This window comes from Oncorhynchus tshawytscha, linkage group LG12 (genome assembly GCF_018296145.1).
Source record: "Oncorhynchus tshawytscha isolate Ot180627B linkage group LG12, Otsh_v2.0, whole genome shotgun sequence".
In the NCBI taxonomy this organism is placed as follows: domain Eukaryota; kingdom Metazoa; phylum Chordata; class Actinopteri; order Salmoniformes; family Salmonidae; genus Oncorhynchus; species Oncorhynchus tshawytscha.
Window position 1 is genome coordinate 19,167,376 of NC_056440.1, and position 16,517 is coordinate 19,183,892.

General features: G+C 42.1%; 1 protein-coding gene across 1 annotated transcript in view; it reads left to right on the plus strand.

Moving 5' to 3' along the window:
* Positions 1-16,517, plus strand: part of LOC112266092 (netrin receptor UNC5D-like) — an 84,477-nt gene that overhangs the window by 27,523 nt on the left and 40,437 nt on the right. The window contains exons 5-7 of the mRNA XM_042331158.1: positions 12,230-12,410; positions 13,935-14,102; positions 15,566-15,730. Coding sequence (XP_042187092.1) covers positions 12,230-12,410; positions 13,935-14,102; positions 15,566-15,730 — 514 coding nt within the window. The remainder of the gene's footprint in view (positions 1-12,229; positions 12,411-13,934; positions 14,103-15,565; positions 15,731-16,517) is intronic.

Below are 16,517 nucleotides of genomic sequence, written 5' to 3' on the forward strand. Positions count from 1 at the left end.
TTCATAACAGATTTCACAACATATTAAGTGTGTGCCTTCAGGCCTCTACTATACTACCAGATATCTATAACACAAAATCCATGTGTACATGTATGTATAGTGCGTATGTTATTGTGTGTTTGTATGCATGTGTCTATTGGCATGTCTTTGGCATCATTAAACTGAAGACTGTTAGTTTATCAAATCAATTATCTGTAATTATTATTGCGTGATTAACTAATCAGGTAAATGTAATTAACTAGGAAGTCGGGGCACCAAGGAAAATATTCAGATTACAAAGTTACAATTTTCCTAATATAACTTTCAGATATTTTAATATCTGATCAATTAGTCTTCTAATTAATGAGTTATTCTTTACCTCACGTTAGTCTCATTCCAAACATCAAAAATGGTTGGTTCTCTTCACGAACCCAGTCTTCACTATGAGTCATCCATACATCAATTGTCTCAATCATTTATTTATTAACTAACTAAATAGTCACAGAAATGCACACGCAAACAAACAAAGTAGATTTGGTTACAAGGAAATGATAGGGGATGTGCCCTGGTGGGCTAAACCGGCATTGGGGCTTGGTAGACAAAGAGACTGAAGGGCGCGAAAGATGCTACAAAGTTGACAATTATAACTATTGAAATGCTAATCCTTTGCACATGAACGCTCACTCATTCGGGAATAATTGCAATCAATATATATATTTATACTCAGTGTGTCGTCGTGATCTCTGTTGGACGTTCATCCGCCCCTCTCTCTGCATCTCTGGAGTCTTTGGTTAGAATGGCTACTTCAGAGTAACATTCAGAAATGTTGTTATAGAATAGATGTTTCTGCGGTTGTCGGCCTTCACATTCAATGGTATAGAATTCCTTGCTGCAGACTAGTAATTAGTATCAAAGATTTGCTCTTATACTGTCGGATCGATAGTCTCAGAGTTGAACCTTTCTAGGGTAGGCAGTCCGCTAGCGGAACCCCTCGACAACATTCCACTGAAAAGGAAGTGCGTGAAATTCTAATTATTTTTTTTGAAATATGTAACTTTCACACATGAACAAGTCCAATACAGCAAATGAAATATAAACATCTTGTTAATCTACCCATCATGTCCGATTTAAAAAATGTTTACAGCGAAAGCACAACATATGATTATGTTAGGTCATAGCCAAGTCAAAACAACACACAGCCATTTTTCCAGGCAAAGATAGGAGTCACAAAAAGCAGAAATATAGATAAAATTAATCAGTAATCTTTGATCTTCATCAGATGACACTCATAGGACATCATGTTACACAATACATGTATGTTTTGTTCGATAAAGTCCATATTTATATCCAAAAATCTCAGTTTACATTGGCGCATTACGTGCAGTAATGTTTTGATTCCAAAACATCCGGTGATTTTTCAGAAATACTCATAATAAACATTGATAAAAGATACAGCTGTTATTCACAGAATTAAAGATAGACATCCTTAATGCAACCTCTGTGTCAGATTTTTTTTTTAACTTTACGGAAAAAGCATAATCTGAGAACGGAACTCAGAGCCCAATCCAGCCAGAGAAATATCCGCCATTTTGGAGTCAACAGAAGTTAGAAATTACACCATAAATATTCACTTACATTTGATGATTTTCATCAGAAGGCACTGCCAGGAATCGCAGTTCGACAATAAATTACTGATTTGTTCCATAAAGTCCATAATTTATGTCCAAATAGCCACTTGTTGTTAGCGTGTTCAGCCCAGTAATCCATCTTCATGAGGCGCAGGCACTTCGTCCAGACAAAAACTCGAAAAGTTCCATTACAGTCCTTTAGAAACATGTCAAAAGATATATGGAATCAATCTTTAGGATGTTTTTAACATAAAACATCAATAATGTTCCAACCGGAGAATTTCTATGTCTGAAGAAAAGCATTGGAACGAGAGGTAACTCTGTCGGGAGCACGCGTCATGAGACCAAGGCACTATGCCACCCACTGACTCAAACAGGTCTCATGAGCCCCTCCTTTATAGTAGAATTCTCATTCAAGTTTCTAAAGACTGTTGACATCTAGTGGAAGCCGTAGGAAGTGCAACTTTATCCATATCCCAATGTGTATTCGTTAGGCCAAGCTTTGAAAAACTACAAACCTCAGATGTCCCACTTCCTGGTTGGATTTGTCTCAGGTTTTCTCCTGCCATATGAGTTCTGTTGTACTCACAGACATCATTCAAACAGTTTTAGAAACTTCAGTGTTTTCTATCCAATACTAATAATAATGTGCATATATATTAGCATCTGTGACAGAGTAGAAGGCAGTTCACTCTGGACACGCTATTCTTCCAAAAGTGAAAATGCTGCCCCCTATCCCAAAAAGGTTAACTACGTGGTATGGTTAAATGATTCAGCAGTCTATGCAAACCTTAGCCCTCTCGTGGTAATCGAGGTAAGCTGGTCTAAAGCTGGTCTAAATTCCTTCCTGTGGGGGTTATATTCTTAACAGTAGAAAGGGGCTGTCCCATGACACCAGATCAATGTCTGTGCTGATGGGGCGAGCCAATGATTTAGTTAAATCCAATTCCCTTGAAAGTTTTCCTTCATTAAACAGTTTAAAATCACATTACATAATTTCACAAATAGTTTCATCTTTACTCATTCATTTTATACAACAATTAGATGCAAGCCTCACAACTCAGACTCTTGTATAAACAGAGTTATGGCTGTATTGTCTCATGAGTTTCAAAAATGTTTAGAATACAGACCAGTTCGTAGCTGGATTCTTCCCGACTGTGTACACCTTCTCCAAAACTTGTTCAGTTCTCAAGTTCTGTGATGAGGAAGATGTTCCTTTGTTCTCCTGTGAACCTCACTCTCTCTCTACTCTGGCCATGAGGAGAGAACTACTCTAGGATTTTATGGCCTGCCTAACAGAGCCTGGGTGTAGGGGGAAGAGAGAGAGGTGATGAGAGAGAGAGGGGGATGGTGCTCGCTGTACCCAAAGAGGGCCACGTCATGACACTGTTTGTGGTGCTTTACAGTCCCCACTGTTCCATAAGGTACATTTTTATCTGTTTTTTTCAATCAAATTTTACTGCTGGCATGAGTTACTTGATGTGGAATAGAGTTTCATGTAGTCATTGCGCTATGTGGTACTGTGCACCTCTCATAGTCTGTTCTAGACTTGGGGACCTTGCCACCCATTCCTCTTGTGGGGTATGCATGGGAGTCCGAGCTGTGCGCCAGTAGTTCAAACAGACAACTCTGTGCATTCAACATGTCAATACCTCTCATAAATTAAAGTAGTGATGAAGTCGATCTCTCCTCCACTTTGAGCCAGGAGAGATTGACATGCATATCATTAAGCTCTCAGTGTACATCCAAGGGCCAGCCATGCTCTCTTCTGAGCCATTTGCAATTTTCCTAAGTCCATTTGTGTTGCACCTGACCACACGACTGAACAGTAGTCCAATTCCGACAAAACTAGGGCCTGTAGGATCTGGCTTGTTGATAGTGCTGTTAAGAATGCAGAGCAGCGCTTTATTATAGAGAGACTTCTCCCCATCCTAGCTAGTGTTATAAATTAATTCAACTTATTTTTTATTTTTTTAACCTTATTTAATTAGACAAGTCAGTTAAGAACAAATTTGTCTTTACAATGCCAGCCTACACCGGCCAAACCCGGACGACGCTGTGCCAATTGTGCACCGCACTATGAGACTCCCAATCACGGCCAGTTGTGATACAGCCTAGATTCGAACCAGGGTGTCTGAAGTAACGCATCTAGCACTGAGATGCAGTGCCTTAGACCGCTGCACCAAATATGTTTTGACCATGACCTCATCTTGCTCAATTTCCATATTATTCATTGCAAGATTGAGTTGAGGTTCAGGGTTTAGTGAATGATTTGTCCCAATTACATTGCTTAGATTTTTTTTTAAATATTTAGGACTAACTTATTCCTTGTCACCCATTCTGAAACTAACTACTGTCATTTCAGTCGCTGTGGTAGCTGACGAGTGTAGTGTTGAGTCATTTGCATACATGTACACACTGGCTTTATTCAAAACCTGTTGTTAGTAAAGATTGAGAAAAGTAAGGGGCCTAGACAGCTGCCCTGTGGAATTCCTGAGTCTTCCTGGATTTTGTTGTAGAGGCTTCCATTAAAGAACACCCCCTGTGTTCTGTTACACATCTAACTTTTTATCCACAATATAGCAGGGGGTGTAAAGCCATAACACAAGTTTTTCCAAGCAACAGACTATGATATATAATGTCAAAAGCCGCATTGAAGTCTAACAAAACAGCCCCCACAGTATTTTTATCATCAATTTCTCTCAGCCAATCATCAGTCATTTGTGCAAGTGCTGTGCTTGTTGAATGTCCTTACCTACATGCATGCTGAAAGTCTGTTGTCAATTTGTTTACTGTAAAATAGCATAGTATCTGGTCAAACACAATTTTTCCCAAAAGTTTACTAAGAGTTGTTAACAGGCTGATTGGTCGGCTATTTGAGGCAGTTAAGGGGGCTTTTTCCCCATTATCCCCTGTGTATTTATACCCGTGTTCTCTGTTTGTCTGTTGCCAGTTCGTCCTGTTTGTCAATTCAACCAATGTTTTGTCTCAGCTCCTGCTTTTCCCCAGTCTCTCTAATTCTTGCCCTCCTGGTTTTGAACCTTGCCTGTCCCAACTCCGAGCTGGAGCCTACGAACGGGCCACGGCTGACCCAGCACACTTGCACCAGCTCCGCAACGCCATCTCCTCCCAAGAAGCCACCATTGGTTAGGCACGAGGAGTTGCTTCGCGGTCTGATGGAAGGGTTCCAGGCCGTGACCTAACGTCACAACCTAGCTTTGGACACATTGCGGGAGCAATGCCGTAGGTTGCCTACTATGCAGCCTACCACGACGGTATCCTCCCAGCCCCTCAGTAACCCGGCTGGTAGCAGCGCCGTCACCCCGGTTTTCCGGGAATCCCGCTTACCTCCCCCAGAGTGCCACAATGGAGATGCTACAAGATGCTACAATGCAGGTGCTTCTTCACCTGCATTGCTTGCTGTTTGGGGTTTTAGGCTGGGTTTCTGTACAGCACTTTGAGATATCAGCTGATGTAAGAAGGGCTATATAAATCAATTTGATTTGATTTGAGATTCCATAACCTGCCGGGCTTTTCTCTCCCAGTGCTCCCTCGTTTTTGAGCTGCAGCCTTCGTTGTTCCCATCAGACTGCTCGAGGATAGCGTACATCATTACGCTGATGTCTCGCGAGGGAACTCGCCAGGGCGGCCACAGCGGTGTGGGAGCAACAATCCGCCGTCTGCCTCAGTCTGGAGGTATTTGTGGCGGAGGAGAGAAGTTTTCAAAGCTCCGGTGTCTGGGAGAGAGGCTGGCCAGAGGTTATGATGGATGTGACCCTGGTGTCCGAGCTGGGCTTCCCAACTCAACTCCTCTCCATTCCCATGAATGCGCTGGACGGGCGTTCTATAGACTGGGTCACCCACCATACCACCCCCATCAACCTACGAGTGTCGGGGAACCACAGCCAGACGATCCAAATCCTGCTAATTGAGTCTCCGCAGGTTCCTGTGGTATTGGGCTTCTCTTGGCTCCAGCAACATAATCCCTCGATTGACTGGTCTACTGGTGCCATCATGGGATGGAGCCCGTTCTGCCACACTCATTGCCTGAAATCAGCTCTGCCTGCCCCGGGACATCTTCTTGGGAGCTTGGAAATTGCCCTGGACCTCTCCGCCATTCCCGCGGAGTACCAGGACCTCTGGGAGGGGTTCAGTAAGTAAGTAAGGCCCGGGCCACTTCGCTTCCGCAACCCCGACCGGTACCCAAGGATGTCGCTATAGCCTCACGGACACACTCCCGGAAGCCGAGACCTTTCTCCCCTGCTCCAAGATCATTAACCCCTCTGCTGTTCGCCCTCTGTTGCCCCGTACCCTCTGTATACTTCCTACTTGAAATCAAATCAAATCAAACTTCATTTGTCACATGCGTCGGATACAACAAGTGTAGACCATTCTGTGAAATGCTTACTTACAAGCCCTTAACCAACAGTGCAGTTCAAGAAGAGTTAAGAAAATATTTACCAAATAGACTTAAGTAAAAAAACATAATAAAAAGTAACACGGAGGGCATAGCGGGATTTCTTATAAGCGTCCAGATTAGTCTCCTGCTCCTTGAAAGCTGCAGCTCTAGCCTTCAGCTCGATGTGGATGTTGTCTGTGATCCATGGCTTCTGGTTGGGATATGTACGTACGGTCACTGTGGGGATGATGTCGTCGATGCACATATTGAAGAAGCGGGTGACTGAGTAGGTGTACTCTTCAATGCCATTTGATGAATCCCGAAACAAATTCCAGTATGTGCTTGCAAAACAGTCCTGTAGTGTAGCATCCGTGTCATCTGACCACTTCCGTATTGAGCGAGCCACTGGTACTTCCCGCTTTAATTTTTTCCTGTAAGCAGGAATCATGAGGATATAATTATGGTCAAATTTGCCAAATGGAGGATGGGGGAGAGCTTTGTATGCAGCTCTGTGTGTGGAGTAAAGGTGGTCAAGGATTTTGTTCCTCTGGTTGCACATGTGACATGCTGGTAAAAATGTGGTAAAACTGATTTAAGTTTGCCTGCATTAAAGTCCCCGGCCACTAGGAGCACCGCTTCTGGGTGAGCATTTTCTTGTTTGCTTATGGCCTTATTGCGTTGGTTGAGAGCGGTCTTAGTGCCAGCTTTGTTCTATGGTGGTAAATAGACGGCTACGAATAATATAGATGAGAACACTCTTGGTAAATAGTGTGATCTACAGTTTATCATAAGATACTCTACCTCAGGCGAGCAATACCTCGAGACTTCTTTAATATTAGACGTCGCGCACCAGCTATTATTGACAAATAGACACACACCCCCACCCCTCGTCTTACCAGACGTAGCTTCTCTGTTCTGGCGGTGCATGGAAACTCCCGCCAGGTCTATATTATCCGTATCATCTCAGTGAAACATAAGATATTACAGTTTTTAATGTCCGGTTTGTAGGATAATCTTAATCGTAGGTCATAAATTTTATTTTCCAATGTTTGCACGTTAGCAAGAAGAACGGATGGCAGGGGGAGTTTACTTGCTCGCCTACAGATGCTCAGAAGGCAGCCCAATCTATGGCCCCTTTTCCTGTGTCTTTTCTTCAAGAAAATGATGGGGATCTGGGCCTGTTCCAGTGAAAGCAGTAAATCGTTCTCGTCGGACTCATTAATAAAGGAAAATATTTCTTCCAGTCCGCGGTGAGGAATTGCTGTTCTGATGTCCAGAAGTTATTTTCGGTCATAAGAGACAGTAGCAGAAAAATGATGTACCAAATAAGTTAAACTAACAGAATTGCACAATTGGTTGGGAGCATGTAAAACGTCAGCCATGTTCTTCAGCGCCATCAGGTCTTATCACATTTTCATGTGTCTAGATGTAAATCCATGTTTCACAGTCCTTGTCTCCTGTTTCCAGGCCCACCCCTCTCCCTCGTCTCATCGATGGCCAACCAGCATACAGGGTGAGACGTCTCCTGAAGGTTCGACCTCTGAGCAGGGGTTTCCAGTACCTGGTTGACTGGGAGGGTTATGGCCTGGAGGAGAGGTGCTGGGTCTCCGCTAGGGACATCCTGGACCCAGGCCTCATCTTTGAATTCCAACGCCGGCACCCCGCTCAACCAGGTATGCGCCTAGGTTGGACACCAGGTGGCGTCCCTAGAGAGAGAGGGGGGGCGGCTGTCACACCCTGATCTGTTTCACCTGTCCAGTTCATCTTGTTTGTAAAGTCAACCAGCACTTTTGTCTCAGCTCCTGCTTTTCCCCAGTCTCTCTGATTTTCGCCCTCCTGGCTTTGACCCTTTCCTGTCTTGACTCTGAGCCCGCCTGCCTGACCACTCTGCCTACCCCTGACGCTGAGCCTGCCTGCCGTCCTATACCTTGTCCCCACCACTCTGGATTATCTGCCTGACTCGTTTACCTGCCCCTCTTGCCGTAATAAACATTGTTACTTCAACACAGTCTGCATTTGGGTCTTACCTGAAACATAATAGCCATAATAGTCATTGTTGATAGACAACATTTTTTTCACCTCTTCCACAATTACTTTACAGAATAAAAAATTACAATGCTTGTCTTTCATAATTTGGTTAGATATACAGTACCAGTCAAAAGTTTGGACACACCTAGTCATTCAAGAGATTTTCTTTATTTTTACTATTTTCTACATTATTGAATAAAAGTGAACAAATCTCAACTATGAAATAACACATATGGAATCATGTAGTAACCAAAAAAGTGTTACATTTAAAAATATATATTTTATATTTTGTTTCTGCAAAGTGGCCACCCTTTACCTTGATGACAGCTTTGCACACTCTTGGAATTCTCTCAACCAGCTTCACCTGAAATGTTTTTCCAACGGTCTTGAAGGAGTTCCCTTATATGCTGAGCACATGTTGGCTGCTTTTCCTTCACTCTGCGGTCTAACTCATCCAAAACCATCTCTATTGGGTTGATGTCGGGTGATTGTCAGGTCTTCTGATGCAGCACTCCATCACTCTCCTTCTTGGTCAAATAGCCCTTACACAGCTTGGAGGTGTGTTGGGTCATTGTCCTGTTGAAAAAGCTGCAGAATGCTGTGATAGCCATGCTGGTTAAGTGTGCCTTGAATTCTCAATAAATCGCTGACAGTGTCACAGGCAAAGCACCCCCACACCATCACACCTCCTCCTCCATGCTTCACAGTGGGAACCACACATGCGGAGATCATCCGTTCACCTACTCTGTGTTTCACAAAGACACAGCGGCACCAAAAATCTCAAATTTGGGCTCATCAGACCAAAAGACAGGCAAGCAAGCAAGTCTCTTCTTCTTATTGGTGTCCTTTAGTAGTGGTTTATTTGCAGCAATTAGACCACGAAGGCCTGAGTCATGCAGTCTCATCTGAACAGTTGATGTTGAGATGTTTCTGTTTCTTGAACTTTAAAGCATTTATTTGGGCAGTAATCTGAGGTGCAGTTAACTCTAATGAATTTATCCTCTGCAGCAGAGTTAACTCTGGGTCTTCCTTTCCTGTGGTGGACCTCATGAGAGCCAGTTTCATCATAGCGCTTGATGGTTTTTGCAACTACACTTAAAGAAACTTTCAAAGATCTTAAAATGTTACTTATTGACTGCTTATTACACACCACAGACCAACAAATATTCTTCACATCAACAACATGGGTATTACTACAAAACTTATTGTATCTCGTCTTATAAACAATATTAGGCCCAGCCTTTGGAACTTTGGTTTTCCTAAACATATTGTGATCACTACATCCGATGGATTTGAATACTGCTTTCAAACGAATGTCTGCAGCATTAGTAAAGAAAGGACCAATACATGTTGATGATTTCATTCCTGTACTGATTGTAACTACACTGGTAGGTTGATTGATAACCTGAACCAGGTTGGAGGCACTAGTTACAGTAAAGAAGCCTTCTCTTGAGTGGGCAGTGTCACGTCTGCTCACTCTCTTCCCCCCCTGCTGCTTGAGGGCACCAGACTGCCCTTCATCACGCACTCCTTCCATCCATTAATCACACCTGCCTTCCCTCGTCACGCACGCGCATCAGCGAAATTGGACTGACCTGGACTCACTCATCTGTTTATTTCCTCCCCTATATTTGTCAGTTCCCTTGTTCTGTTCCCCACTGCTGTATTGATTGTCTTTTGTTTGTGTTACTTGTTTGCTGACGCTGTTCCTGTCTCGTTCCATGTCTGTTATTTATTAAATGTTTTACTCTCCGTACCGGCTTTGTCCCTCCAGCGTCATCCATGTGACAGGCAGCCTGATGAAAGCCAGTCAATATTTAAATCACCCAGAAAGTATACCTCACTATTGATATCACATTCCTGTCAAGCTTAGAGAGGATCTAATTTTAAATACTGTTATATACTGTCCATATGGCTACAGGTCATCTGCCTCGCCTAAAGCCCATTCTGGTGGGAAGGTGCTATAGGCCACCGGCAGCGAACAGTCAGTATCTGGATAACATCTGTGAAATGCTTGATGATGTATGTGGTTCTGAATATAGCCACACCTCCACCTTTGGCATTTCTGTATTTTCTGTAGCTTTTATAACCATGTATTGCTACCAATGTATCATCAAAGGTATTATCTAAGTGAGTTTCAGATATTTTCAGAATATGTCATCTGTTACTAGCAAATTATTGATTTCATGAACCTTGTTTCTAAGCTACATATGTTAACGTAGGCTATTTTAAATTTTAAACACTTTTCTGGGATGCTTAATTGTTTTTCTTGCTTAGCTGAGGAAGACATGCTCTGGTTATTTTTTTATTAGTGCAGGGTGAGCTGCACATAGTGGACTTCCTACTAGGGCACACCAGCTCTACTTACATTTTTTTTTTTACCATTATTTTACTAGGCAAGTCAGTTAAGAACAAATTCTTATTTTCAATGACGGCCTAGGAACAGTGGGTTAACTGCCTGTTCAAGGGCAGAACGACAGATTTTGTACCTTGTCAGCTAGGGGATTTGAACTTGCAACCTTTCGGTTACTAGTCCAATGCTCTAACCACTAGGCTACACTGCCACCCCTACACATTATTACTCTGGTTCATAGTGTTAGCAGTTAATGTTATTCTTCAATAACACAAACTCCAGAACAAATCAGGGGGAGAAAAATAGTTTATTTGAGAAGGACAAATCCATAGACGTTATGCTGGGAGTTAGATGTTCAGTCTCCCCTGTCCTCAGCTTTTCTCCACAGAACAAAGGAACAGGATGCCATTTATAGCCCCCCACCCTAGCTGGGGGTTGACCAATCAGAAATTCTTCCAGTACAACTGGGCCAATGGCCAAATAACAAGCATCCTGCTCCAGACTCAACGTACAGACCAATGAAAACATGGCACACGTAGCTCTGAGTCCAGGACTGACATCCCACAGATTCTAAACAGCGGTTGACCTGAAGACCTACTATTTACATTGATACCTGTTGATCGTTAATTCTAGTACTCTCGTCCTCTGCGTTGTGGATTTATCTTCAAAATATTCTTATAATAGGGTCATGATTACTGCATACAATAGCTGTGGGATCAGCAGAGGCCTTCGGGGCAGTAAGAGGGACATAAATTAGGTTACTTACATTGTTTTCCAACGACCCTATGATAATGTACATTTGCTGACTCATTATGACAACTCAGTGACACAATAGTAGGGATTAAATGAGCTGGACTTGGGTCATTGATAAGTCATTGTCTCAACTCAGCCTTATAATACTGTGAAAAGATCCAGGATCTCAAAAATGTCGGTGGAGCCCATCCTCCTTATAATACAAGCTTTGTTTCCATAAGGTATCAAATTTGTCAATAAATGTTACATCCACAGAGCTGCAATAGTAAATGAAGGAGCGGAGAGAGGTTGATGACAGATTTTTAAGCCTTCAGATATTTGAGACCTGGATTTTGTATGTGTGCCATTCAGAGGATGAATGGGCAAGACAAAATATATCCACTTGGCTTTGAATGGGGTATAGTGGTAGTAGGTGCCAGGCAATTTCAGTGTGTCAAGAACTACAAGGTTGCTGTTTTTTTATTTTTACGCTTCACATTTACTTGTGTGTATCAAGAATGGTCCGTCACCTAATGGACATCCAGCCAACTTGACACAACTGTGAGAAGCATGGACCAGCATCCCTGAGGAATGCTTTATACACCTTGTAATCCATTTCCTGACAAATTGAGGGTTAAAGGGGGTGCAACTCAATATTAGGAAGGCATTTCTAATATTTTGTACAGTGTGTGTGCATGTTTTTACAGTTTGAAAACACGGCATGTGTTTGCTATATGAAGCACCCTGTAAATCCATCAACCAGCCCTATTTCACCGCAGTGTGAATATAATTTGCAAAAGCAGTGATGCAGTTCCATATACCAGGGTAGGAGCATTGGAGCAGTAAAGCATCACTAAGTTTGTAATTCATAATTTGTTTTCCTCTCTGTCTGTGTTGCTGGTAATTGGTTATGGCCCTCTGAACGCCTAATGGCTGCGGTCATGTGGTTGGGTGATCTGGTGTGGTTGTATTCTGTAATAAGTCTGTAATAACTCTCTCTAACTCTCGCTGACTCTCTCTCTCTCTAAATGTTTACCTATTTTCTATGTCTCTCTCTCTAACTCTGTCTACCTCTTTTCTGTCTCTCTCTCTCTTCTCTCTTGTCGGCAGGTGGAGTGGCTGAAGAACGAGGAGCTGGTGAGCTCCCTGACGGATGACAACATTGACACCCGAGCTGACCACAATCTCATCATCAACGAGGCACGACTGTCCGACTCAGGAAACTACACGTGCCTGGCCAGCAACATCGTGGCCAAAAGACGCAGTTCCACAGCCACTGTGGTTGTTTTCGGTAAGGCTCCGGTCCCAGCCCCAGCCACTAACTGACTGTGTTTGTCTGTTGTCGTGTTTATTTCCTGGACACAGGAAATAACCTGTTAAGCCTAGTCCTATTTTAAGAAAATACTCCATCGAACATGCTTTTTAGTCAGGACTGGACTGGGCTTAATCTTTGTCTGGGAAACCAGTCTGTAGTGTTAACAGGGTGCCTCAGATCAATTTTAGTGTTTCATGCCCCCCACACAAGTGATTAAGAGACCCATCTTAGTGTTTTTGTGAGGAAAGCTTTTTCCCTTTATTTAGATAAATGTATTATTCAAAGAGTTAATTGACTGCCTCCCCTTTGAAATCAATGTGTATTTTATGAAAGGGAATAAGATACTGTGTCTTAATCTCATTTAAAGGAGTGTTGCTTATTAATTACGCATTTGCTAGAGGCCTTGAAGCAATTCGGGAGCTCAGAAAATGTTGGTAAATATGTTCCTCCATGTCCCCACACATACAAATGACAGAGCAAACAAATCAGACCAAAGGAGTTGACGACTCAGTAAAATAACCTCTCATTCATTCAGATTTAAATTGCCCAACTATGTGAATGTGCCGTGGCCTGTTTGAATGGATTAGTCTTACCAATTTTTCTCCTTGATACAAAGTGCTTTGATAATTGAACTGGCAATTAACTTAAGAGTAGTGCACATTTCCCACCTTTGATGTACTGTACACAATATGCTCAAGAATCTATTGATGTAACATCATGGAGCATTGCTAATCATTAATACCTCTAAACTGTTGTCTGTATAGTTAACTCTGTAGGAGATTTGATTAACTTAAAAGGCAAATCAGCAGTTGAAACAATAATAAAGTGTACTCCCACACCACTGTTTCAGTGAAAAGAGGGATGTGCTGGAGAAATGTAATCATTCTCAAATTCATAGAAAGAACTATGGATGCAAAGACTGATATAAAAATGATCATGATAACCAGCGTGTTTTGAGGCTATGGAGTGTTTGGTTACATTTACTTTGTTTACAAGCATTGGAGTAAAACAAGCTTATATTTTGGGTTCTGATAGGGTATGACAGTTGAACTAAGCTCATGAGAAATGTACAAGTTGGTCGCTGTGGAGATCCTATGACGGTGCCATGTTGAAAGTCTCAGACCTCTTCAGTAAGATACCAAGAGTGTGCAATCAAGGCAAAGGGTGGCTACTTTGAATAATCTTAAATATAAAATATATTTTGATTTGTTTAACACTTTTTTGGTTACTACATGATTCCATATGTGTTATTTCATAGTTTTGGCATCTTCACTATTATTCTACAATGTAGAAAATAGAAAAAATATTGTGTGTCAACTTTTGACTGGTACTGTAAGTCAGAAACTGGATGTAGCAACTGCTGATTGCCCTCTTAAATAAAGTTTCCCTCTCTTTATCATTATCTCCCTAACGCACCCCCCTATCTCCCTAACACACACCCCTATCTCCCTAACCCACCCCTCATATCTCCATAACTCACCCACATCTATCTCTCTGTAGTGAATGGTGGATGGTCGCTGTGGACAGAGTGGTCTCCCTGTAACATTCCCTGTGGTCGGGGTGTCCAGAAACGCTCCCGTACCTGTACCAACCCTGCCCCGCTTAATGGAGGGGCTTTCTGCCAGGGCATGTCTGTGCAGAAGATCACCTGTAATGCCCTCTGTCCAAGTAAGTTCTTCTACCTCATGAAGTACTGTAGAGCTGGTGAATAGACTTCTCTACTCACAGAGATCATTAGGTTTCACCTGGAAAGAATAGACTGGTATCTTCTGGGAATGTCTCCAAAGGTTAAGCCATTTGACTTTCAAGGATAGTATGCTCAACTTTATGATTTGTTGAATATAGTAGGCTGGTGTGCCATGCCAGCATCTAGGTGCAGAGTCAACATCTGGATATGCAAGACTATAAATACTGTATGATATTGTGTGTACGTCTTCTAGTCTTTGTAGTTGTGTATAGGCTGAAACTTGGCCCCAAGTGGATCTTCCAACAAGACAATAACTCCTAGCACACATCAAAATTCATTAACAGTAAATTAACAACAAAATCAACATTTTGCAATGTCCATCTCAGTCTCCGGACTTGATCCCCATGGAAAAGCTTTGGTTTGAATTGAAGAGTAGTCCATAAGCACAGACAAAGGATTTTAAGAACCTGGAAAGATTATGTATAGAGGAATGGTCTAAGATCCCTCCCAATGTGTTCTCCAACCTCATGAAATATTTTAGAAAGGGGCTCAGTGTCGTTGTCCTCGCAGGGGGAGGAAACGGGAGATCCAATCATTTTGACCTTTTGTAGATCTTTATTTGTATTACTTGTTTAACAAAATATTTTTCTCTGACTATTAGTATAAAATAATATAATTGTAAAAAATATTTATTTTAAAAAAATTCAATATAGGTCAGTATTTCTTTGATTTATTTGAGTCTTTTGCTCATCTTTATCGAGGGAACCAACAATAAAAATAACAATAAGTCTGGACCCCACTGTATGTTGTTTGCTGCTGCTGTTATGTATCTCTTCTGTGTCTTCCTGTCCCAGAAAATAGTTTGTAATAGTTCTCAGTCTTACTGTAACGGTCTTCAAAAGCCTTCAAGAGAGAGACTGGATTGGGTAGGGAAGAAGCTATCTGGCGAGAGCACAATATGTATGCACTAACATGGTCAACCCAAACACACTCTGTATTCTCTGCATCATATAAAAACATACATTTGCATTAAATTAGCTGAGAAGAAAACTGAAAGAATGTAGCGCAGAGTGCTTTTAGAACTCATGGAACGCTACAAATAAATTGCGTTGTTCTCCAGAGATTGTGCATAGAGACGGATTACGGTCTCCGCAAAACTCAGCCAAGAAATCTCTTTTGGCACCGTATGGTCTACCAATATTAGTTATCTGTGCATGATGGGTTCCTCCTAGATCAAATAACACAGACGACAGAGGAACCTGAGTATAAACATGCACGGCTACATCAAGGGGTTTAATTTCACATTTTGCATGGGGGAAAGAAGAGCGTTCCCATTATGTGAGAAGAACCTGAGGGTTAATGTGGAGTGAATATGCTCTGAGATGGACCACCGCCTCACCTTCTGTTCTGTCTCTGTGTTGGTGTTCCATTTCCTCATTCACAGTTGATGGTGGCTGGGAGGAGTGGAGCGCGTGGACGCTGTGCAGTGTGCAGTGTGAGCGACAGCGTAGGAGGGAGTGCAATGATCCACCACCCAGACACAGGGGCAAGATGTGTGATGGGCCCAGCGACACCACAGAGAACTGCACTGGAGGAATGTGTTCCCAGAGTATGTCCCTTACTCCTTTCTCTTTCCTTTCTAGATTGCGGTCCTAACCTTCACTGTCATCTCCATAAGCCACATCTCCATTACACTGATCACAACAGGACCCGTCATTAACACATATGAACAGCTTGCCACACAGGGATTTGTTGGATAAATACACATACTGAAATGAAGTCCACATTGCTAGAGCTCTCAGTGCATGATAACACTATGGTAATCCCTCCTGTAGTGTTCATGCGAAACGTCCCCCTGCATCACGAGAGCGTAGCTATCACTGAAGACATGGAGGGTGCATTCAGTTTTGACCACAGTTTGGAAGTTCTGACCACAATTGTCAAAGAGATTTTGTAACAGATGTGCAATTTCATCCAATGCATCACCCATAATATGATTAACTCTCGTGAATGTTGCACAATGAGAGGTTTTTAATTAAATATTGAGAGTTACACATTTGTCTACTCAACTGTAAACTAGTGCCACTTTTGCGTTTTTGAAATGGGGCTCAAACTGTGACACTAATTACCAGGCTAAAAATAAATCACATACACTACCATTCAAAAGTTTGGGGTCACTTAGAAATGTCCTTGTTTTTAAAAGAAAAGCACATTTTTAGCAATAACATCAAATTGATCAAAGATACAGGGTAGACATTGTTAATGTTGTAAATGACTATTGTAGCTGATTTTTAATGGAATATCTACATAGGCGTACAGAGGCCCATTATCAGCAACCATCACTCCTGTGTTCCAATGGCACTTTGTGTTAGCTAATCCAAGTTTATCATTTTAAA